The sequence below is a fragment of the Castor canadensis genome, chromosome 9, assembly GCF_047511655.1.
Source record: "Castor canadensis chromosome 9, mCasCan1.hap1v2, whole genome shotgun sequence".
NCBI lineage: Eukaryota > Metazoa > Chordata > Mammalia > Rodentia > Castoridae > Castor > Castor canadensis.
The window spans coordinates 14,669,463-14,695,910 of NC_133394.1; the positions used below are offsets into that span (position 1 = coordinate 14,669,463).

General features: G+C 39.6%; 1 protein-coding gene across 5 annotated transcripts in view; it reads right to left on the reverse strand.

Moving 5' to 3' along the window:
• Window positions 1–26,448, reverse strand: part of Slc10a7 (solute carrier family 10 member 7) — a 241,641-nt gene that overhangs the window by 44,658 nt on the left and 170,535 nt on the right. For 3 of the 5 annotated variants that reach the window (XM_074041244.1, XM_074041243.1, XM_020172460.2), the window contains 3 exons: window positions 19,565–19,648; window positions 9,300–9,465; window positions 8,276–8,327 (listed from right to left, as the gene is read on the reverse strand). In XM_074041244.1, the coding sequence (XP_073897345.1) occupies window positions 8,276–8,327; window positions 9,300–9,465; window positions 19,565–19,648 (302 nt within the window). Of the gene's footprint in view, window positions 1–1,113; window positions 2,656–8,275; window positions 8,328–9,299; window positions 9,466–19,564; window positions 19,649–26,448 lie in introns of those variants that run through there. The other 2 variants (XM_074041245.1, XM_074041242.1) reach the window with 2 other exon arrangements.

Genomic DNA, 26,448 nt, shown 5'->3' on the forward strand with positions numbered 1-26,448 from the left:
ACTGTTAGAGAATCACTTTCTGTGTCATTTATTCATGGAAAGGAGAAGAGTTTTTTTTTTTTTAAAAGAAGTTTGGTGGGGGTCTCCTGAGATCACATGTGTAACAAGATCATGGTGCATGACTTTGTGAAAATAATGCAGTGAGGACTTATTTTTGACTTGTCTCCAGGTCACTCTCAACACCTAGCAGCTTGAAAGGATTACTGCATCTTCAAAAATGCTTCTCAGGGAGAATGCATCCTCTTTTCAGCACACATATGGTGCCATCATGTTTTAGAGAATGAACTGTATTTTTTTTGGGCAGTTATTAGGGATATCAGGCACTTCTCAAAGGTCTTTATACGCATATAAAGACAATAACCTGGAAAGGTACCCCTACTTACAGACAGGAGAACTGAGACACACAGAAATCATGTGACTTTTTTAGGGCCCCTTGCTAGTAAGTGACAAAGCTTACTAGCTCCCGTTACTGGCTGCTCCCGTTCCTTGTTCTACTCCTAGGTGAAGCATTAAAAAAAATCTCACTTCATCAGAACTGATTAAATGTATGGAGGGACAGATATCATAATCAAATTTTCTATGCCGGATTACAAAGGTTTAGGGAATCATGAGTCAAACAGATAAGAAATGTAATTATGATTACTTCACCCTGATATTTCAGAAACTACTCTTCCCTATAGAATTAGGATTTGATGTTACAGTGAATCTATTCATTCCCTGCCCTGAACTCTGACATTTTTTCACTGAAAAATGCTGCAGACCCAGGCTATACAGATAGAACAACCCACTTGATTTTTAAGGATAGCTAATGAAAGAGAGTCCACATTTGCCTTAGTAACCTCATCCCCATGCAAAACATTTACTGGGAGAAAAATTATAATCTCTTTTTAGGAAAGTCCATATATAGATGCCACATCCTGTTTTCCTTGTCTTCCTCAGCAGTCCATGTGCAGGTGTTCAGAGAATATTGAAATGCCTGTGGTCCTTCTCCCCTGAAATCCCATGCATGTTCCTGCTTATGAATCTACCTTTCTTCCAGCCCTTCCCCCCCCCGCCCCCCGCTTTTTTTGTAGTACTGGGATTTGAACCCATAACTTTTATGATGTCAAGCCAGGCACTTTTACCACATGAGTCACACCTCTAGCCCCCTAGCTTTTTCATATCAATTGAATTTTTGGTGTCTCACCTCAGTTGAGAATTCCCCACATATACATAACACCTGAATATACCTCACTATTCCACATTTGACTCTCATGGTTGTATTATGACACTGTTCTTGTTTTGTAAACATTGCACCGTAGGATGGACATATTTACATATTTCACATTCCTTTATTCCTCATGGTCAGCCTAATGGAGAAGGTGCTCTGTAAGTTCTGCAAATGCCATGAGGCAAGAGATGAAAGGAATACAGAACAATACTGGGAAGGGGAGAGAGAGGAAGAGGGGAAAGAAGGAGAGGAGGAGAGAGAGAGAGAGAGAGAGAGAGAGAGATTTGCTATTGAAAGGATTACCTCTAGCTTGACAAGGGAGTAGGACATCATGCTAGAGCACAGAGAACCTTCCAGGAGGTTGGGATGGTGAAACTGTAGAGTGGGCGCACAGTATGGACAGTTGGCGAAGAGCAGATTCTTCAGGCTGCCTTGTGTGTAGGGATGCTGGCTTGGGGCCAGGAGTGTGGACTTGGTAGGATTAGGGGAGCCACCGAAGGACCTGGGGCACTAGAGTGATGTGATCAGACCTGTTCTAAGGAAAAGTAATTCCACAGCACAAAATAAGACAGAAGACGGTGAGGCTGGCAGGAAGCAGGGAGCTAGAAGTGTCCGCAGAAGGGCAGGAGATGGTGATAAGACCCATGGAGTTTGGATGAATGGAACTTTTCAACTGCTAAGCTCTACACAGTATTTCCTCCCAGCAGCTTATAAGCACAGGCTTAGAGGACAAACACACCTGATTTTAAATCCAGACCATCCTTTTGCTTATATGTAAAATGAAGATAATACTACATGCCTCTTGGAGCCGCTGTGAAGGTAAATGCTGACATTTGTTAAGAATCTGGTACATGATAAGTGGTAATACATGCTGGTCAATATTTTTATTGTCATAATTATTATATGAAGAGAGAAAGACATGTCACTCATCCATAGGGAGAGAGGTGATGCTGAGGCCTGGGACAGAAGGCACATTGGGGACTGTGGCATACAGTCAGCTCACAACGAGTAAGAACTTCCATGCAGGAAGAAAAGGCCACCCTGACTACAAGACATGCATCCCAGTCTGTGGCCTGGGTTGGGGATGTCCCCAGAAGTGCATGTGGTGTTAGTGACACTCCAAAGTCCTCTGTAGTCTTTTGCAGTCCTTATTTAGAGGCAGTCATTGTTGCATCTGGGTTTATGCAGCTTAGTTTCCTTCTCGGGCAGTTTGGCAGCATGCTTCTCCTTTAGCCATCTCTGTTCTGCTCGATATTTGCTCTTGTTCCGATTGCAGCATGTTCCAGCGTGTCAAAGTCTCTCTGGTCAAGGAGGCTCTGATTGGACCTGGTGCTGGTTACCACTCGCTAGTGCAGTGCTTCCAATGTGGCTAAATGGGACACTTGCAGGGGATGCTCGCTGTCCTGTTTCAAACTGCACATTGCTCTGTAGTTCTCTGGCACAAACTGCATTGGGGGCAAGGGAGAAGAAGGACTTGAGGGCCTAAAAGTGCTTCCAAACCATATTCTTCCTCAGTAGGGCTGATCTGAACATTAGCTCTGCAATGACAGTGTCTCTGCAGCATGGATCCCAGAGAAGGCTCCCAGAGGAGGCATGCACAGGGCCCAACCTTCACCACCACAGAGACCTCAGCAGTCCTTTGCTAAATATTCACTTTCAGTGTGTCATCCTCCTCCAGATCAATGGCATTATTGACCTACTCTTCCTAAAAAGGGAACTTGAAGCACCGCCTCCCTAAAGTCACATGACTAGGAAGTAGCCCACCTCAAATTCTGGAGAACAGTTTGCCTTCTCAGAAAGAAAGCACATTAAAAAAAAAAGCAAAACAGCAAAAAATACTACAAAAGTAGCTATCTTGGTCAGTAATCCATGCTTGGCTATATTCTATCAAGAGTGGCTTTGTGGCACAAGGTCGTGACAATGCACACAGGCAAAGTGCCCAGCAGTGATGACTACAATTATTTCTGTAATGGGCACTGTATTGTGTCTGCTCACATTCTTGAAAGGAATAACGTTACTATTTATTTTCTAACTCTACCTTATCTCTTTTTAATATTGATTTTTCTTTTTATCCTGTTTTTTATAATTCTTTTGATCACTTTGGCTTCCCCTGAGATGTTTATTTCCTTTTCTTCCCAACTGGTCTTTTTATTCTCTTTTACAAAGCTTTCAATCAGTGTTTTTCACGTAATATTTACTTTGCCTTTCTTTGGGTACCCACAGAGGAAAACATGTCAAGTTTTGCTAGTAGAAGCACAGAACATGGAGCAGAAAAGGTCCTTAGAGAGAGTTCTGTCAAAACTCACTGTTTTCAGAGGAGGAACTTCCATGTGAGACACTTTCCTTTGTTAACCTCTGTATTGGTGTTTTGTCATTATTTTTTGAAGAAGACATTGTCCATCATTAGCTGTGTGGCACTGAACAAGTTACCCAGAGTTCCCAGGCTGGGCTGCCTCATCTCCAAATGGTAAGGAAACTTGACACTAGTAATAAAGTCTGTATTCCTTCCTCCTCCTTCCCTCCAGCCTTCCCTCCCTCCCTTTCTTGCCTTTCCTTCCTGCAGCCCATCCTCCTCCTCTCAGGGCTGAGGACTGACACTGCTAGCCTGAAAGGTGCTGATAAGGATTAAAGCAGGGATATGATTACTTAATATTTGTTTTCTTCCTTTTCCTTTCTTAAAGGTTTTTTCCCCCATGTGGTAATAGGGTTTGAACCTACATCTTGAGCCACTCCATCAGCCCCTTTTTTTTGAAGGGTTTTTTCTAGAGAGGGTCTCTTGAACTATTTGCCTGGGCTGGCTTCGGACCACAATCCTCCTGATCTCTGCCTGCTGAGTAGCTAGTGTAGGCATGAGCCTACACTCTAGTGATGCTAGGTTTCTGCTACTGTAGTTATCAGCTTACCAAATTGTCTTTCATATATTTTTAAAAGATTCTCAATTATTTCTTTCTCTTTCTAAGCTTTTTCAACTTTTTCTTAAAACCCTAAATTTCCTCAAGTTGCAGAATCTTAGGTCACTGTGAATAGCTCTTGGTTTGATGAATCCACTCTCATTTCCTAGCAATTGTGGCAGAGAAAAGCAACATATACTGCGTAAGTTAGAGTAGCTACTTCCTTCTCTTCCACTGATCACCAGTTTTTCATGTAATAGAAACTATCTTGATATACTAAATATTCCATAGCAACTAACATTTATTGAGCACTTACTAAATGCTAGGAATAATGCTGAGGGCTTATATGTGTACCTATCAATTCTGCAAATGTTCCTGTGAGATAGGCTGTCTCCACTTTTTACATGAGGAAACTGACAAAAGTTACAAAGCTATTAAATAGGACTGGACCCCAAAGTCTGTTTCCAGCATTGGACTTTTGAACCCTCACCCTATTCTATAGACATACAAATGAGAACACAGAATAATAGCTCTCAAAACTATTTTAAATGCTCACTGGCATTCAATACTAAGATTTTTGTTTCTTGGTAGCCAGACTGGTTTTAGATTTATTGAACTGGTAAGGAAAAAATGAACATGCATGTAGACACACACACACACACACACACACACACAGTTCAATTTCACATAGGAAAGAACCAGAAGTAGGAAAAGAAAATGGAACTCAGCAGAGTACAAACCAGTGGGTCCTAGTGCAAACTCTTAGGATCTGGGGGAAAGCCACAGAGCCTGCCTAGAAGCACAAAGCCTGGGGTTCAAACCCCAGAACCAAACTCTTGGTGTCTTTGACTAATGTTTTTGTGTGTATGTGTGAATGTGAAGAATGCAGCTAAATACTCTCACAAATTCTCCAGCTAAAACAACTATTATAAATTTAAAAAGTAATTAAAATAGTTGAGAGTAGTGGAAATGGGCAGAAGTGAAATGGATTTCAATTCTAGATGTGCTATTTGCCATATGACTTTGGGTGAGTTATAAAATGAATGAAACCGGATTTTAGGCAAGTTACTAAAATAAGCTATTCAAAGGATGCATCCTCACCTTCAAAACAGCAGTAAAAACGCATAAGATCATAATCTTGCTGTCAGATTTACACAGAATACAATCCCTAGGACAGGGCCTGGCATGCAGTAGGTGTCTTTCACTCCTCCAATACAATTCTTAGATTCATGGGCTCTCTCAGCACGAAACAGAACATGAAATCCATCTTCTAACTTTTCTCCCTTTGAAAACCCCCCAATTTTTAATATTTCAGAGCTACACAATCGTTATCCTGGAACACAGTTACAGCTGGTCCATATTCTATTGTTTAGCAAAGAATGCACACATCTATCTGAACGTTTCAAAGCATGACAGAATTTTAGGGCTGGCAGAATAAAGCAGAAAAGGAGGACCTCAAAACCAAGATCCCCTGAAAGACCAGTCTATCACAAGCTGTAAATTGTTAATTTTAATTCAACTTGTCCCCAAATCCTCTTGCCCCCTTTCCCCTTCAGCAATAGTGGCTGCTTGGTGTTCTATCTTTTGAAGGACTTTTTCAGTCACTAACAGGATATCTGCATCCCACATAATCGATAGGATGACTGGCTTCTGCCACAAGGCCCAGCAAACACACAGTCAATGAGCAGCAAATGTCTTTTCTAAGGAGACAATAATAAGCCATTCACAAAAAGAACTTTCAAATAGCTTTAACTCTCAGACTTACCCAATTAAGTCACATTTTCTCTGTGACTTAATGGCTCCAGGCTTTATTCTCACTTCATAAATCACAACTCAAGCTTGGGAAAATGCTTCAAATTACATCAATCAATATGTTTTTATTGACTGTGTACAATCATTCCAGTGCTATATCAAGAGCTGTAAGACCCAAGTGCTCATGCCAGCCTGCATCCCCCACCCAGGGCCCTGACACTATTCCAAGCCTCACAGAAGCCGAGGCTCTGTCACCTTGTGGGAACTCACTGCCTTCACCAGCAGTTCAGGGCCCTGAAAGAGGCCTAAGCCTACCTTTCCCACGCCTTGTATGACTTTTAATCCTCCTCTTCTCCTGTTGTCCCACCAGGTCTGCTTGTGTGCACGTCCATGTGTGTATAATTGCTTCTCCCACAAGAGACCGTCTCTGCATCACTGTTTACTAAGCAATTAGCTGTTTTTTTTTTTTTTGACTCATGTCAAACTGCATCTCTCCTGTGAAGTTGGCTCCACCACTCCCTTTGGGAATGCTTTCTTCTGCTTTGAGTGGGCCACAGCTTGGTTTACTATACCACTCAGAAGACACATATTCAGTCTGTATCCTCGTGCAGGATTGGAATTGCCTCTTATTTGTGGCATTCACTGTGGTAACTTTCTTAGTAATATCAAGTGAAATGAATAATACTGGCATTGATGTCAAGTTAGGCTTTAAGAATAGGAAAAATGAACAAAGATATGGAGACCAAGCTGGATATGGGGATGGCTTAGGCAAGGCACAGAAATGAGAAAGTATGAAGTTCTTCCAGGAAACAGCCAAGAGTTTACTTCAACCTAAAGCTCAGGCAGTTGAGTGTCTGTGGTGACTCATGAGATAGCTAAGTGGACCTGACGACCTTGCACTTATTTTTTTTTTTTTATTTTTAAATGACAGTTCTTTGTATTTTTTTTCATTTTTCTTTTATTATTCATATGTGCATACAAGGCTTGGTTCATTTCTCCCCCTGCCCCCACCCCCTCCCTTACCACCCACTCCACCCCCTCCCTCTCCCCCCCCAATACCCAGCAGAAACTATTTTGCCCTTATTTCTAATTTTGTTGTAGAGAGAGTATAAGCAATAATAGGAAGGAACAAGGGTTTTTGCTGGTTGAGATATACAGGGCATTGACTCACATTGATTTCCTGTGCGTGGGTGTTACCTTCTAGGTTAATTCTTTTTGATCTCACCTTTTCTCTAGTTCCTGGTCCCCTTCTCCTATTGGCCTCAGTTGCTTTTAAGGTATCTGCTTTAGTTTCTCTGCGTTAAGGGCAACAAATGCTAGCTAAGTTTTTAGGTGTCTTACCTATCCTCACCCCTCCCTTGTGCGCTCTCGCTTTTATCATGTGCTCATAGTCCAAACCCCTTGTTGTGTTTGCCCTTGATCTAATGTCCACATATGAGGGAGAACATACGATTTTTGGTTTTTTGAGCCAGGCTAACCTCACTCAGAATGATGTTCTCCAATTCCATCTATTTACCAGCGAATGATAAGATTTCGTTCTTCTTCATGGCTGCATAAAATTCCATTGTGTATAGATACCACATTTTCTTAATCCATTCGTCAGTGGTGGGGCATCTTGGCTGTTTCCATAACTTGGCTATTGTGAATAGTGCCGCAATAAACATGGGTGTGCAGGTGTCTCTGGAGTAAGACCTTGCACTTAAAAATGAACTTCATTCTACAGGCCTGGGCTACCCATTGAAGAGAGTCAGTGTCAGAATTTTGAGTCACTGGAGACAGAATAAAATGCAAAAGAAAGGTTGGGCCCAGAAATGGAGTTATTAGTAAGATACACAATGCAATAGGTTAGAGAGAAAAGAGGCAGCAAGAGCCTGAGTTAGGGAAGTGGCTTTGGGAGCAGAATAAATATTACAGGAGTGGGATCAAGACATCAAGATATTTAAAAAATAATGATGTGAAGGACTTCAGTTTAGTAACTCTGGGGATAGCTCCATTTAAAATAAAGAAATAAAAAGGGAAGAACAGGAGGTTTGGGGGGAAATACTAATTTCCTTTTGAATATGTTGGGTCTAAGGATTTGTTGAGACAATCAGCAGAAGATATCTAAATGATAAGGAAAAAAAATAGTGCTACAACTTAAGGAAAACACTGAATGGGGGGTCTAGACTTGAAACCACCAGTATGAAGCTGACAGCTGAAGCCAGCAGCATGGGGGAAATTGTCTTAGCATGTGATGTGGGTGGAGCAGATAGATGAGACAAGGGCCAAAGACAGATCCTTTGGTGATGTCTACAGTTTGACGATGGCAGAAGTGAGCCAGAATGGTCAGTGAGACAGGAGGAAAAATAGGACAGTAGAGAAATCAACAGTAATTCCTTCCTCAGGAGACTAACAAGAAGAGATACCAAGTCAAGTGACTTACCTGGTTGAAAAGATGAAGGTTAAAAGCATGAAACTCAGCTGAATAGAAACTACTGAAGACAAAAAAAAAAAAAAAAGATTGAATCTAAATTACTGTTATAAAAGCAGTATCTATAGCATATTTACTGGTATGCATAGTTTTATTTGAAACTTAGGTGAATGCAAGTAGAAAAATGAATGAATAAACCAAACAAATGTACATTGTTAAATGATAGAATCACTGAAACTAGCAGGACTTAACCTATTCTTATTGACAATATCCCCAGACACAATCTATGATATCTATTCCTCAGGGAAAATCTAAAATCTTCTTTAAGATTTAGTTATTTGATTCTCAATTTAAAAACAGCTGGTTCATAATAAGAGTATATACAACAAAAAAGCACAAATGTGGTGCCATATAATATACACACCGGAATAATTCATCTTGATTTTTAACAACAGATTATTTGATGCTACAATATTAATAAAAGTTGTCTTTGGTATTGTAAAAATAAATGGTTGCTTTTTGAGCCTTAGAAGTTACTGGCATTTTATGGTTTGTTACTCCTTAAAATATACTTTGTGTATATTTTATTAGAAAATATGATACAGGTATTCATCTTTTAACCAATATAGCCAAATTATTATACATATAATAGTGTCATATACTGTAAGTCCTGTTTTTAAATCACAATATAAGATAATTTGAAGGATTTTAAACTTAATAATAAACTAAATTGGTGACAGACTGCTCAAGCTAATATTTGAATTTGACAGATAATCAGGCTTATCTCATCTAACATCACCTACAGCAAATCAGAAAATGGTGCATCAGACATAAAAAGCAAGGGAGACTAAGATCCTAAGTGCATAAGCGATATCTTCCAAAAGAACTTTACTCATGGTAAAGCCAGTGCGGAAACGTAACAAGGCTGAGTTCATTTCTAACCACATTAACATCAGAAACAAACTTGGAGGAGAGAATTGCTCCCCAGTGTTATTGAGGAGGCTGAGGACAGCACGGGGCCCGTCTTCCAACTCACTTATGAACATTATGAGCACGAGGCTGAGCTTATCCAGGTCAATGTGCGGGCTCGAGAATGTGTCACAGAATGTGGTGTAGATGATCATGAGAAGCACGCTGCTGCTGACAGCACCAAAAGGAGGTTTCTTTCTTTCAAGCCAATCCTTGATGTATCTGCGGACAATCTGAAATACAGAGATCAACAGGTTGCCTCTTTTCGGAGATGAAGGGAGCTGAGTTGGGCATCACAAAGTGATTCTGACAGCAGAAAGACATAAAGGAAAGAATAATTCGGATGGGGGCCACAGTGGATTTCAAAGCTTCTCCTCCACGCCACTCTTCTTGTGGGGAATCTAACATTTGTAGTGCATCTTCCACTGGGTGTCCATAATGAGAGTATATTTTCAACGGCTTCAAATCCATCCTTAATCATGCCAAATGCTCTTTCCTAGCTGTCACCGAGACATGCCCATTAAGCCTCCCCAAAGTTTATCTCCTCTACTGATCCTAATGGATGTGTGTAATTATCACAGTCCCCTTTGCCTCAACAGACAATTCCAAGTGCAACTTTGGGAATCTTAAAAATCTGACATCTTCAAGAATTTTAAGACAGTAGATAATCGAAAGTGATCCATGGAACATATTAATATTTTAAATGCTAGCAATGCACCAGAAGTTTTTAATTAAATTATAACTCATGCTTGAAAAGCAAAAGTGCATGTGTTGTGGGAGTTTAAATAATTCACACTCTGAATATCTAGAGTTCTTGTGAATCCAAAGACAAATGCCATTTGCATGCTTTTAGAATTCCAAAATTAACACTCAAAGGTGAATAAACCTGTCCTCACATTCCTACAGAAGGAACAGTGAAATATAAAGTTTAGAACAATCTCTCTTATTTCAAAATCGAATCCCATAGTTAAAATCAGGACAGTATGAATACTGGTGTTAACTTTCGTTTGGACATAAATGTGAACTACTCTACTTAAAACCTTGTTTCACTTTTGAAGTAGCTGTATTAGCCCTATTATAAAGATGATAGTTGAAACATTAAGTTCACTCATTATCCTGCATAATTGAACATGAGATTTCACAACAGGCTGAGTCACCATAGATCCATTAGCAATAATGAGGTCAGGGAACTTCTTTTGATAAGGCTTGATGGGGTTCTGATAACCACTCTGTCACCAAAAAGGCTTAATTCACACTGGAGCATCTCTTTACAGGTACTTAAGAACAAAATAAACTGCAGTAGTTACCCCCTTAGCCATAGTTTCATTTTTCTGCAGTTTCAGGGACCCCTGCTCATCTGCATTCTGAAAAATGTTAAGTGGAAAATTCCAGAAGTAAACAACTCATAAATGTTAAATACATTTTATTACAGTATATTGGTATAATTATTGCTGCTATCAATCTTTTATCATGCCTGATTTATACATTAAACTTCATCATAGGTATGTATTACAGGAAAAAGTCTATATGGGTTTCAGCACTATCCATGGTTTCGGCAGCGACTAAGGGTCTTAGGCCATACTCCCAAGGATAAAGGGGGACTCTGTACTCTCACTGGAGCCTCTGAACAAAAGGCTGCTGGATCCACTTCACGCCTCTCAAGCGCTCGTGAAGTGAACTAGCAGTGTAAATAAAGGGAGACCCAGAGGAAATCTGATCAGGTGGTACAAGGTATGGAACAAACCCTTCGAGGTTGGGGAGGGGGGCAGGAACAAAGAGAAAAAAGAGTGTTACATACAGATAAAAGTGGTTACATTTTTGAAAAAGTGGATCTTGTATTAAAATAATAACTGGGATTTATAAAATGTTATGTTTTGGCGATAGAAATGATCCCAAACCATGGTGATTTATCTAGCATTCACTTCTTTCCTTAAAGTTAAAACTGTAAAGAGAAATAAGAGCAGTTCTGTTATATAATATTATGGCTGATGTCTTAGAAAATAAACTTTGGATAGCAATGTTAGAGGTATTATGGGTGGCCCAGATGGCCCCATGTTCAAATATGGTGGCATGAGAAGGCTACCAAGGGCTTCATATAGAGGGTCACCTCATAATCTAGTGTGTTAGGTAGCAGAAAGCGGAGAGTTGCCTAAATTTAATACAACTCAGCTTCTGTTGGATAAATGGACAATATATGGAATAATTTAAATCTACTTTGTCCTTCAATTTTATTTTAATACACATGGTTAAAGGCACATAAGTTCTCTTTCTGCAACATGCTATAGAATATATGATCCCAATTACCAAAGAAAAAATGTCTTAACCTCCAACCTTCATGACCCCTTGACAAAATAAATACATGCAAATGAGATGTAACTTGAAAGCCAAAGCCATTTTAAAACCAAGACAAATATCTAATTGCCAATTAACTTTATGAACAGTAATCTGATTTAGTTAATTTAAGAGTTTCTTTCTTCATTACAAAGCACCTGGTCTCATAGCACAGTAGGATTCTTTCGATATGGCAAGAAACAAGGGCTGCTGAGTTCAGAATCCAACTACCATGCCTCTCTACTATACACATCCCTTGATTAATGCTGAAAACTAAATATCATGAAGAAAACACCTGAAAAGTTGGGACAGGATGGACCCACAAGTGAAATAAATAACAGCTTTAGAGGAAAATAGACTGTTGTGACATTTTTAGTATTACTGTGTTATCTCTATCAGCCATTTCATATATTTCCAGGTTCCATAGGGTTTTTTCATCTTCCTCTCAAATGAAGTTCACAAAGCTGCAGCTAAAATGTTTCATAAACAAAGTGAAGTAGTATTGAAAAGCCTCAGGATGGGCTTCCCTGTAAACTCCAGAAAACCTCATCTTTTAGCTCAGCAGCAGCAGCTTATACTGCTGACATGATCATTTTTCACACGCCCAAAATTCATGTCATTTAAAAATTCTCCAAACTTCTTTGCCTTTTTGAAAAAGTTAATAATCCTACAGGAAACAAGACTTTGGTAGAAACAGATCCTCACAATATCGTACTTTCAACAGAACCTGATACAGACATCTCTCTTAGGAAAGAAGACAAACCAAGATGAGATGGGATGAGGAATTTGGGGAGCTGGCCAGTTTTATCTTTCTTCAAAACCTATACTAATTCATTGTCCTTAAGCTCAGATAAAGTTAAGCATTAAAAATTAAGTGACAAATCCTCCTTAACTTGTTTGGTTTTTCCCTGTGAAGAAGAAATTTTTCACAGGAAGCTTTTTTATTTTATTGTCTCATCTTCAACATTTTGATGTTTTTTTACTTTAAATTAAATAGCAGGAGAGGTTAAAGAAATTTAAATTTGTCTCTCTATATTCTAATAAGCTGAATTACATTCTGAGCTGGAAACCTGTAAAAATGACACGACTTGGGTGAAGAATGTCGATACACCAAGATAACTGGGAAGTACGATATTCATCATTTTAGTTTTTGTAATTTTTTGTCACGGTATTTCCTTGCTTTTTCTTTCTACTTGGTTTTTACATTTATAAATGGATTTTTGAGTGAGGCCATATGATAGATAATTTTTCATGTTAAGCCTGAATTTCAAAATTTATTTTTCTTCAATGTGGCTTTAAATTCTTTGATTTTTATTCTTTATTGCACTGATCATATATTGTCATAAAATGTTGTGTCTCTCTTTGTTAATCTCCTGATGAAAGGGTATTGCCATAGAGATGAACTCAAATTCAATTTATATAACATTTTTCTTTAAAAATGTTTTATTAGGTATTGATTAGATTAAAAAAATATTAATATCCTTTGCAAAAAATATAAATAGTAATAGATGGGTTCAATAAACATCTGTTATCTACTTCACTTCTGGAAAATTCTCTCCAGTATTACTTCATTTCATTCTCATAAGACTGTACAAATATTACCCTGCTGGGTTTATAGTTGAAAGCAAAGACACAGAGAGCCCAGGAAACTTGCGTAAAATGCTAAAGAGCTATTAGGTGGTGGGTGAGTAGGATATGACTGCTATTTCCGGAGGGAACCATAGCACAGGGTCAAGTCCCAACCATGGTGTGCCTGCCCTTGACTCCTAACTCTACTCCTTTGAAATCCTGAGTGAATTTCTTAACTTACGCATGCCTCAGCTGTATAACAATAGTTGTGGTGAGGATTAAGTAGTTAAGTGGATATAAAATGCTTAATATGGTAAATGAGCCCTGTTTTTGTTTCCAGGTTCCAGTTTGGTGATGTTTCCATCACTGTTTATTTTATGTCCCACTGAAGAATGTAACAACTTCATATGAAACAATGAAAAGAGTTCATACTAATACTTTATAAGTGCAAACTTTTATCAGTGTTAATAACACTAACTTCAGTTTTAGTGAAAACCTATTTAACACGAAAGGCCAATCTCAAACTGTGAAACAAATCACTAATGGGAAGACTAGTGAATGCATGAATCATACTGTGTAGATAAGCTTTTTTAATTATTAATTTATAGGGGAAAAAGCAGGCTTTAGTGTGCTGCTTTGAAAACTATCCAAGATGACAGAAACTATACAAGATGACAGAAAATAATGAAAGGTGGTAGAAATTCAATTTCATTAGTATTTATTCATTAACTGCTCCTAAATATTATGCACAAAATAAGTAATTGTCACAAGTGCTTAGATATATTCAAAGAGTTTTATTTGGACAACACTACAAGGGCACATATTTTCTTTTTCTAGAATTGACAGAAGAAGCAATGTCCTAGCTCTATGGAAAGACGATTCTTATCTTACAGAATTACAGCATAAAACTCCTTGTTCTACAGCTAAGCAAGCGAGGCCTAAAAGTCATGTGTGCTGCTAGGCAGTGATGAGGACCAAGCTAAGCCTCAGACATATTTAAGCCAGGTCATGATGACTTCAATAAAATGGAAATACCATAAGGAGAAAACAGAGAGGCAAAATTCACTCTCAGAAATATCAATCAAAAGTCATAAGATAAAGTTTTCATATTAGTAAAAGGTTAAGGGAAATTTATTCAGCTCATATTCCTAGTCTATTTCTTTTTCCTTTCTGACAAGGTCTTCAAAGGTCACACTTTACAGTTTAGGCAAGTCAATAGATTAAAAATAAATATTAATGTGAAGCCCTGAGTTTAAACCCCAGTCACCACACACACACACACACACACACACACACACATCTATGTATTTATGTATCTATAGATCTATAGACACACACTTAGGTAGACAAGGTCCCTTTTCTCGTGGAGCTTACATTCTAGTTGGGAAGATAATAAAAACTAAACCAACAAGAAGCAGGTAATGAAACAATACTAAGCAAAAATTTAAAGCAGATGACATGACAGTGACTAGTAGTGATGGCACAGTCACTGAAGGAAGGGTCTTTCTCGGGAGGTGACAGGTGGAGAGGTGCCTGGGTAGAGGGAATGGCCAGTACCAAGGCTCTAAGGACTGAACGAGGCTGGCATGTTTGAGAAACAAGTGAAGTGAGTGAGCCCCAAGTGTAAAGGGTAGAGAGGAGAGTGTTGCAGAAGTAAAAGGGACTTGAAAGTAGAGAAATGTTGAAATGGTCTTTCTGAAGAGGAGAAAAAGAAGACTTACATGGAGGTGGAGTAGGGTTTCTGGGAGGTTTTAAATGATATTTTATCTTTGGGGCCATGACTTTAAAACAGAATGGAACTAATGTGTCTTGCTCTCTTAGAAGCAGAGCTCTGCTGCTCTGGTAGATGCAGGCTTGGGCCTTTGTGAAGTAAGTAAAATGGAGGGAGAATGAGGTGAAGAAGTGGAGAGTGGTGCCAGGGAGTGAGGGTAATGAAGGACCATTGAATCTAAGCAGCTCAGTGGCATATGCCGAGCAGGCAGAGTTGGGTGTAACCTGGGACGGGCCTTTCTGAGCAAATACAGTGCCAGGGAGGGTGGAGGAGTTGAGAATATTTGCAAATGAGTGATTATAATGATGGACTATGGAATCTAAGCTGTTCAGAAGGGAAGTAAAGTTAAGCAGCTAACAGGCTTAAGGCCAGTTGGTTGTGAGTCTTGATGAGGGTGAAGAATTACTGAACACAGGACAAGGTAAGGAGGTGGTGCTCAGAAGTCAGCTTCCTGAGATTGAAAATCAAGGCAGACAGCCTGCTGCTAGTCCTAGAGCACTTCCACTGGCATTAGAAAAGGGGGTCCCTTCTTTAATATATGCTGATCCCCTCATGCTAGAGAACACTGGCAATAGATAGAAAAGTCCATGGTGCCTCAGGCGAACACTCTCACCTTTGTAGCATGGCAGTGTTGTACACTACACGAGCTATACAAATGTAGCCAAGACCCTCAAGGGAATCATCACAGGAGTGGGTGGCTGAGGTGGCACTGCCTGCCCTGGAAACCCTGCCTGTGAAGGGACTCATACTTCCTTGCAGGACAGAATCCGATAATCATTGTCCACCAAGCACAGCTTATACAGTGGTCTCCCTTTGGTTATGTATGTGTACATAACAGCACAGTTCACCAGAAGGTCAAAATCAACACAGTGGGCTGAAAATGTGGCTTTTCTTTCACATTAAATTCTGAATAATCTATTTTTCTATGAACTGATACTCTAAAAACATATATGGCTGGTTCTTCAAATTCATGGGTTCCACATCTGTGTGTTCAACCAATCTTGGATTGGAAATATTTGGGAAAAAAAATCACCTCTGCACTGAACCTGTATAGGTTTTTTTTTTTTCTTTCTTGATTCCCTAAATAAGACAGTACAAAAACAGTGCACTTGGCATTTCCGTTGTGCTTGGTATAATAAGTAGCTTACAGATGTTTAAAGTGCACAGGGGGTGTGTATAGGTTATATACATATACAATGCTATTTCACACAAGGACTTGAACATCCATGGACGTTGGCACTGTGGGGAGTCTTAGACCCAGTACCCCTTGGATACTGAGGGACAACTGTATCTTTTTTTAAAAAATTGCTAAGAAAGAAAAAAGTCATTGTTTTTGAGTATATACAATACCCAGACCTAAAAATATAATCCTAAACAAGTGGAAGTCTAGGCAAAGAAAATGACAGCTGGTGGCCCCCGTGGTAAATTCAAAATTTTCTTCTGTTAATCTTTTCATACAGCTTCCATTATGCTACTGAGTATGCTATAAATACACATACGCAGTCACCTGTGGACACTACCACTAAGGCAGTCACTCAGGTGAATGTACAGATTCAGAAAATAAATATGTGGTCATGCCTTCTACTAAGCAAGGAGATAGAAAAACCAAGAAGGTACAGTCTTTGCTTCCAGGAGTTACAGATAAAGTCTCATCTCTCCTGAAAAATATTATAAATCAAGTAGCATGGGAAAACTGGAATCAGGGAAGTCGGAGCAGGTGGGCTTCACATCGCAGGACAGCTCTGTACTGAGTCTGCAGAAATGAGTGGACTTTTTCTGGCAGAAAAGACGGGAGTGATAAGACAAGTGAAGAGACAAGTGAAGGGGGTGTTCAGGTGAGATGACCCTGGCAAAAGAGGAGTCCATATGAAGGGGAGTTGTGGGAGGTGACAATGGAGAAGCAGGTTGGGACAAACTGTGAAAAGCTTTGTGGGCCAACAAATGGCCAACAGGGAGCCACAGGGAAGGTTTCTGGAGGAGGTAGTAAAGACATTGCATAGGAACTGGAAGAGACTTAGAGCAGACAAACAAGTTTGGGAGAGTATTTTGGACTAGAAATGACAAAGGCCTTGCAGATGCCAGATGGGGAAGACATCTGAGGGAGAAATGGTAGCATTTAGGCACTGCCAGGGTGTCAGGGAGTAAGTTTGCAAGAAGAGGGAGGAGGCCAGGCTGATAGGTGACTGGTGGTTGTTCATTCCTGAGACTAGAATAAGAGGGGCAGGGAGAGGCTAGCACTTAGGTTTCCTTATGGAAAAAAAGCCACCAAAGCATTTTGGTACCTGGACTATTTTTGTTTTTAAGTTTTTTGTGAGATGGGGCTTGAACTTCAGGCCTCATGCTTACGAGGTGAGTGCTCTACCCCTTGAGCCACACCACAGCACTAGATTACTTTTTAAAAAACTACCTGTACTACTTTTTCACTTCCTTTACTACTGTATAACTTACTGAATACTTTGCCACTGAACACCCAAAGGTGAGCAGTCTAACTCATTGTTCTCTCTGGATAAATATTCTTTTAATTACATACATTATACAACTGATAATAAGGATATATCCAAGATTCACAAAGAGAACAATTATGTGCTCCAGGTTACTATGCGGAATTATTTTCAGAACCAAGAAAAGAAGTATGGATTTACATCAGTGCTATCCACAGCTTAAACTGTAGAGAGGAGAAGGACAAGTAGACTTGGTTACATTGCTGTAAGACAAAGCTTATCCCTTATTATCACAGAACTCTCTCTCTTTTTTTTTTTTGGCAGCACTGGGGCTTGAACTTAGTGCCTTGCACTTGCTAGGCAGGAGCTCCACCATTTGAGCCATACCCCTGGCCCTTTTTTGATTTTGTTATTTTTCAGATAGGTCTTGTGTTTTTGCCTGGGGCCAGTCTTAGACTGCAATATTTCTACCTACACTTCTTAAGAACCTGAGATTGTAGACATGAACCACCATGCCCAACTTAATGGTTGAGATCGGGTCTCTCTAACATTTTGCCAAGGCTGGTCTCAAATCTTGGTTCTCTCAATCTCTACCTCCTGGGTAGCCTCATTAATTTTTTTCCACACACTCATTGCATATATATTTATTAGGTGCCTAAGGTCTGGAAATACAACAGTAAACAAATAAGTATGCTCTAGTACTCACAAAGTCATAGTCTCACAGGGGAGAGAAAGTGTTAACAAGCACATATATTGAGAGACAGGCCAAGACTGGAGTCAAATAAGGTGCTGTGATAAAGAAACTAGGGAAACATACATCGGGGGGTTCAAAGAAGATGTGGATTAAAGAGTCAAATGATTAGTAAGTTCAAAGACATTCTGCACAGAAGAAATACGCAGGGAAGCCAAAGGTAGGAAATGGGGCGGAGTTGTTGCTGTGGACAGGGGATGTGGTATTTACTCAAAATCCCTACGACATGATCAGCACTGGGGGAAGTAGCACCTTGTATTTAATTAAAAGTATTCTTTTATTGCTTTTACATCTTCTCCATTTGTGCTCCTTTACCTAGCCGCTGTCCTAAATATAAAGTTAAAGTAAAAAATCGTGCCTGTGCAGTGGATGCTGTGGTGTTCTGTTCTGAGGCATCTCTCCAGGATGGAGGGAGGGGTTGACCTACCCAGGTGGAGGGAGTGTCACCCCCATGATCTAGGTCAAGTTCCCCTTTATCACAGCCCCACTGGGGATGGGAGAGTCTAGCTCCAATGACTGGTTGGTACAGGGGTGTAAGGAGCAGGAGCTCTGAACAGCCCTAAGGCAGGTCCCAGAGTTCCCAATGGGACCTTTGGAGGCCTTCCCTGGGGAAGCATCGCTCCTGCTCCACTTCCTTCACCCTCCCCAAGGGTGCGCCCCAGTACATGTCCAGTACAGAAATCCAGTCCAGAGTCTGTTGCCAGAGAACCTGAACGAAGACAGTGAGTGAGTTCTGTCTACACATGCATCATTTTATAGGCAATAGTTCAAAAATGCTGCTTCCTGCTTAGCATTTGAAGGAAATCTGATGATGGTTGAGCACTTACCTGTGTCAGGCTCTGTTCTAAGAACTTTATATGCATGCATACTTCATTTAATTGCCACATCAATACTTTAGGTATTGTTACCATATGTAATAAGTTATGAATATGGAGCTAGGGATATTAAATGACTTGCCCAAGGACACACAGCAGGTGAAAGGTGGAATAAAGTATAGAACCTAGCAGCTCTCCAAGTGTGTGCTCTCAGCCATCCCAAAATGTTCTTCCCTAGGACTCACTCATTATAGTAGAACACTAAATGCTTTTCCCCATTACTGTGGCTTCCTATGATAAAAACCCAAAAAAGCAACAAACACTTTGTTTTTAATTTGCATGCTTATAATTAAATTATTTATTTATTAGTAACTTGTTCTGAAGAAGGATCAGAAAGGAAACTCTAAGTATTCTAAGATTTTAAGATTCTGTTTATGGGTTCCTATATATAATTTACTGCAAGGCAGATTAACAGTCATTTAGGAAATTAAAAGATGAGAATACTGTGCTTGAGGAAACCTTATATTTTCACAGTCATACATTGTTATGATTGTCTATTCCCTGTGAATGTCCTTTCTCTCAACTGCCCTGACATGACATAAGAATTCACAATTTAATCTGTAAAGAAAGAATAGATAAAATTAGAGATCTTACCTGTCCAATGATAAGAGGAACCACAACGGTCATAAAAAGCTGAGAAAAAATAGATGTAAAAGGCACAGAAGAGGATGAGCCAAGCTGCAAAACCAGAAAGCAAGAATTAGAATGACTTTCAATCAGTAACCAAATACCACTGTTAATTAAATAATGTAATACATGAATTTCATTTCTATAAATTCCTCTCATCTGCACCAAAAAATTGATAGCTATCAAGAAAGAACATGTGAAGTTTCCTCTAATTTTTTAAATTTATCACAAAATAGGGTTTTAAGTATTTAAAACATAATTTTTATTAGGAGACTAGGCTTAAAGAAAAATGATAACTATTGAAGAATAATCAGCTAAAATTATCTATTACCTAATACATTTCTGAATAGTAAAGTCATTTTTGTGTCTGTACAAGCATATAGCATCATATCTCAACTATAATAACTTATGTGACTTTTATTTCCTCTGTTTGTAAATAAAATAAACAAGTATGTCTTATTCTGTTTTACTAGGATAATATTTTTATTTATGTAAACGAAAGTCTCTGACTTTCCCATTCCTTCAGGTCAAAGACTATTGTCTTTAATCTTAGATTCTTTAGAATTTATTCTTACATAAGGCCTAGCAAATGGAAAATCCTAAAACAACTCATCTTTCAACTTTTGATCCTCTTGCCTCAAACTCCTGAGTGATGAATTACAGACATGTATCACAAAGCCTGGTGTTGATTTCTAATTTTTGCATGAGTGGTTTATCAAAATCTTTTCTCCACCCTGGTGCATCTAATAAAATTCTGTTCCTGTCCTCAGTCACAGTTTATATACACTCAAGATACTAAGAACATGCATCTCACCCATTAGTGACTCTGCATTCACTTACTACTAGCTTTGGTACTGACCCATAAAAACTGCAGCCACTAGCTCGTTTCCTCTACAACCAACGTGAAGTAATGAAAGGAGAATCAAAACAGAAAAACTGAAAGTGATGAAGAACACATGGGATTCCTGTTGTGCTAAATGGTCTGTGCTTTGCAGGTGTTTTTGTTTATGCAAAACTGAAGTATTCAAAGCTAATAATTATACCCAATTTTATAGCAAGAGTGCCTTTGAACCACAATGTGTTAACAAATATATTCGCTCCACAAATGTTAATTTGTTCTGGGGGTAAGGACTAAAATAAAGAAAGAAAAATAAAAAAAGGTTTTACAGAGAAATCGACACACCGGATGAATAGCAAAATTAACTTTAAAGTTATCAAGTTCAAAATTACCCAACTCAACATTCTATTCATAAGGTTTACAGTGTTAGGAGAGAGGCAGCTGAATTCAGAGTAATAACCTTCATGAAAAAGGTGACGATTCTTACTTGGAATCTCATAACTGATCTTACATATCCCTAGCTCCTCTTTCTATCTCAATTTTATTTTAAGACAAATTAAAAAAATTTATAACCATTCCAAGCTATATTGCCTCTGGAAGCCCAGAGAAATAATGGGAAATTCAATTCAACTTTGGTTTTTGAAAATATTATGTATTTTAATTTCTCCATCTATCAAATACCAGACCACTCACTGATCTGTTCAATATTTTGGAGCCTCATGTTATTAGAAGACAGTGGAACAAAGTGACAGGTTAAGGAAGACATTGCTTATGGTCCCTAAAGTCCCTTTGTCCTCCAGAATGCCTAGGACCTCGAATCCACTTGATTAGAAACACAGGTTAGAGCCACCTTCTCTGGGGCCCTGTCAGAGACAACAGCAAGCTAGCCAGGGATGGCATTAAGTGGGTACCCAAAGCCAGAGGAGGGATGGCAGGGATGCTGGGGAGGAAACCCTGCAGGATGGCTTCCTTAGAAGTGACTTGGAAAGGAAGGCAGCCTCAGTAGTGGAGTTTAATTTGGCATGAGTCCTTTCTTTTGAATCAGTCACCAAACCTGTCACTGTGGTCAGGGTGAAGAGGGAGAGGTGCCCTTGGGGAAGTTTCTGGGGCTGTGAAGTGTGCCCTGGCATGCAGAAGAAAGAGGAGAGAGCATCTGGCACAGGGCAGCTCTGAGAGCATGACTGGCCCTAACACTTTGTATGTAGGGTTGATTGTAACTAAAGCAGAAGGAAATACACTGCCTGAGATATCTGCTCGTCACATTTTAATGAGGGACCTGTTGTGGTTAGAAGATGCTTAAAAGATGCATTAATAGTTTGTAGGAAAAGTTTGCAGGTTCAGGATCAGCTTGTGTCAAGCAAGTACCCTGGGCTTTGCTTGAGCTACCCCAGCAGATTTACAGGTAGAATGTCTCATGCTGCCCCAAGCCAGGCTTTAAGATACAGCATGTGAGACAAATGACCAGTCACTGGCTAATTTCTTGTAGGAAGAGATAGTACTTTAAAGCAGAAAACTCACAAGTACCTTGGCTTGAATATCTTATATGTTGAGAAGAAATGACTTGTGAAAATTAAGTAGGAGGGAACTTAGGTCCCCTGCGTTCAATCACTCATGCTTCCTGTGAGCCAGGAACACATTCTAGCACTGGGGACGTAACAGTGGACAAAACCTGAAAGCCCCTTTTCTCGAGGGCTTCCTTTCAAAGTTGAGATCTGTGTGCATGCATATCCATCGGGGAGTACATGTGCACTTCTCACTCCGGAATATCATTCCCCCGTAACTGGAAAAATTCAAGTCTTTTTTCCAGGACTTGGTATAAGTATCACTTCCTTAGGAATTCTTTCTAAAAGTTCCTCCTCAAGTGCTCCATTGTCCCCTCCTCTTTTGGGAACCACTGTTCTCATGTTTCCAGTCAGAATCCTTGTTTGTGCTTGTTTACAAATCTGTCTCTCTGAAGTCTGGAAGCTCTTGGAGGTCAGAATACTGTCTTATTCACCGTTTACTTCTAGGGCAATGGTTCTTAAATTTTAGCACATCAGAAACATCTGGAAGGCTCTTTAAAATACAGACTTACTCCCCAGCCTCCATCTTTTTGATTCAGAGAGCCTGGGGAGAATGGTGAAGGATGGAGATGATAGAAGTTTCATTTCTAACAATGTTCCAGGAGCTGTTACGGCTGCTGCTTCTGCTTTGTGGGGCTCACACTTTGAGAATCACTGAGTGCACAGAAGGTGCATGGCTTATGCATGCCTATTAGAGAATGATATAATACATAGGTGGGAAAAGAAGCTTGCATTCATCCAACTCCATTCATGTAAGTTACAAAGTCCTACTCAAGGACCGAAGAAAGATCAGCCTGGCCTCCATCCAGTTGTCTCCTACACTTTCAACAGCAACGTGGCTTGAAGCATTCCTGTGTGACAGATGCTGCTTTAAATACTTAATGTGCATCCAACATAGCAACCCCTTGAGGTAGGGCTAATTATTACCCCATGTCCAGTGGGAACAGTGACACAGAACAGTTAACCAAACTGGACAAGGTCACCATAGCTAGAAAGTGACAGAGACAAGGGCTAAACCCAGAGGTGTAGCTCTAAAGCCCTCACACTTCATCCTTATATTCTGTGACATAATGGTAGTGATTACAGAAGGTGTAGAGAGTGGGGGAGAGGATAGGAGTGGAAGCCAAAGCTCAGCTCTCCTTACCTTGCCTAGTGAGAGAGGGAGTGTGTGTGTGTACATACATGCATATGGATGGGGAACTGGTTCTTTTCTCAATGGATTTCCTGGTTTGAACCCAGGACACAGAAGATTATTTGAGTGACTATTTTTCCAACATTCCCAAGGATGATACATAACTATTAGTAGGGTGGATGCATCAGAGAGAAGTTAATTCAATACACACAATGCCTTAGAGCATTAGGGCTTAATTCTCAGAGAAAGTTTGAATGAAAGCCTGGTTGACTGCTGTCAATCCAACCAATTTAGAAACTATTTCAGTCGGGAAAAACAGGAGTCTAGCTGCTAAAGTATTATGGGACAAACAAGTGACACTTCTGATGAAGAGACGCAGACTGTCTGCAGAACTGTAGTTATCAACAGACCGTTAGAAAACAGATGGTGTATTTTAAATCACTCCTGTAAGTGAGCTGACCTGTAAATTGTCATTAATGCACCAGGTCTTCACTTGCTCTGCTGTGTAATCAGCCTTTTATCTCCTATCAGGGAAATCCATTAGCCACAGGCGTCGCCAGTATTTGTGTCTCTTCTCAGCTATTAAAACATTATTGTATTAAATAATTCACCCTTGATGATTGGCCTTCACTTTCATTAGCAACACATTCAGGGAAAAATAAGAATGGATATTTACAGTTGATACTGCAGAATGATGAACATTAAATCTCTTTTGCTAGAAAATCAAGAAAAAGTAGCTTCAGAGAGAGAACGAGATTTGTTCCCTTCCTGCCCCATCTCCACCCTCCCTGCATTACCCCAGGGCCCAGCCCTGGGAGAAGGAGAGGAAGAATTTGCTTCCTATTGAATATAAGGTTCTGGTACCTACTATCTGGTACCTCCTTCCTGTCGCAAAGACCACATTTAGACTGAAGAAGGGAGAGTCCCCCCAAACCTCTCCAGAAGTCTTCCTTTTCCCAGGAGCTACAATTCCGCCCTTCCCTCTTTTCCTGTTGCCCTTTTCTCACAGGGACACATGCAAACTAAACTGATTACTTTCACAAAATTGACCAGCGCTAGGTGACAGACTGAATGTAAAACTGGCTATGATTTTAGGAATATGTTTGTTAAACAGCCATACTGATTCAGTTGCATACATCAAACTACAATTGGGTTATTACACAGAAAGTATATTTAGAGGAGGAAGTGATCTTCTTATAGCAATAATGCATGGCCTTCTTTTCTTCTCTGAGAAATAAAGAACAAAATAAGCTTTAAAAGATTTTTCAAAGATAAAATTATTTTGTAAAGCTTGGCTCCATTTTTAAAAAATTTTTATTGTTTTATTATTCATATGTGCACACAATGCTTGGGTCATTTCTCCCCCTTCCCCCACCCCCTCCCTTACCACCCACTCCACCCCCTCCCTCTCCCCCCCACCCCCTTGATACTCGGCAGAAACTATTTTGCCCTTATCTCTAATTTTGTTGAAGAGAGAGTATAAGCAATAATAGGAAGGAAAAAGGGTTTTTGCTAAATGAGATAAGGATAGCTATACAGGGAGTTGACTCACATTAATTTCCTGTGCGTGTGTGTTACCTTCTAGGTTAATTCTTTTTGATCTAACCTTTTCTCTAGTTCCTGGTCCCCTTCTCCTATTGGCCTCAGTTGCTTTTAAGGTATCTACTTTAGTTTCTCTGCGTTGAGGTTAACAAATGCTAGCTAATTTTTTAGGTGTCTTACCTATCCTCACCCCTCCCTTGTGTGCTCTCGCTTTTATCATGTGCTCAAAGTCCAATCCCCTTGCTGTATTTGCCCTTGATCTAATGTCCGCATATGAGGGAGAACATATGATTTTTGGTCTTTTGGGCCAGGCTAACCTCACTCAGAATGATGTTCTCCAATTCCATCCATTTACCAGCGAATGATAACATTTCGTTCTTCTTCATGGCTGCATAAAATTCCATTGTGTATAGATACCACATTTTCTTGATCCATTCGTCAGTAGTGGGGCATCTTGGCTATTTCCATAACTTGGCTATTGTGAATAGTGCCGCAATAAACATGGGTGTGCAGGTGCCTCTGGAGTAACCTGTGTCACAGTCTTTTGGGTATATCCCCAAGAGTGGTATTGCTGGATCAAATGGTAGATCAATGTGTAGCTTTTTAAGTAGCCTCCAAATTTTTTTCCAGAGTGGTTGTACTAGTCTACATTCCCACCAGCAGTGTAAGAGGGTTCCTTTTTCCCCACATCCTCATCAACACCTGTTGTTGGTGGTGTTGCTAATGATGGCTATTCTAACAGGGGTGAGGTGGAATCTTAGTGTGGTTTTAATTTGCATTTCCTTTATTGCTAGAGATGGTGAGCATTTTTTCATGTGTTTTTTGGCCATTTGAATTTCTTCTTTTGAGAAAGTTCTGTTTAGTTCACTTGCCCATTTCTTTATTGGTTCATTAGTTTTGGGAGAATTTAGTTTTTTAAGTTCCCTATATATTCTGGTTATCAGTCCTTTGTCTGATGTGTAGCTGGCAAATATTTTCTCCCACTCTGTGGGTGTTCTCTTCAGTTTTGAGACCATTTCTTTTGATGAACAGAATTGGCTTCATTTTTTGTTTATATGCTAATTTATCTTTTTCAGCTTTACTGAGGTATAATTGACAAAAACTGTATATATTTAAGGTATAAATGTCATGATTGGATAAACACATTGTGAAAGGATTACTGGAAAGCTATTTACGTATCTATCGCCTCTCCTAATTCCCTTTTTTGTGTATGTGGTGAAAATATGTAAGAGTTACTCTTCTAACAAACTTTAACCTTGTAACTTATTATTATTACCTAGAGTCACCATGTTGTAATAAGAACTTATTCGTTTTATAAACTGCAAGCTTAAATCCAGCTTTCCCACCCTCAAGCCCTTGTAACCACCTTTCTACTCTGGTTCTATGAGTTTCATGTTAGATTCCTCATATAAATGAGATCATACAGTATTTTTGTCTTTCTGTGCCTGGCTTATTTCACTTAGCCTAATTAATTAACATCCTCCAGGTTCAGCCATGGTATCTGCTAATTAAAAATGTAAGATGAAGTGATTACCTTCCAGTAACTTTAATGGAGACTGTGTGCGTGTTTGCAGAGGTGCTGGGAATTGAACCCAGGGCCTTGTACATGCCAGGCATAGGCTCTACCAATGAGCTACATCCTCACGCTTGATGGAAACCTTATGTCTACAATCATGGTTACTGGAACCTCACAGATGATTTAGTGAAATGTGCTCAAATGAACTGTGAATTGGCTTCTCCTAACCCGAAGGGGAAGTTGGAGGGCAGAAGGCAGAGA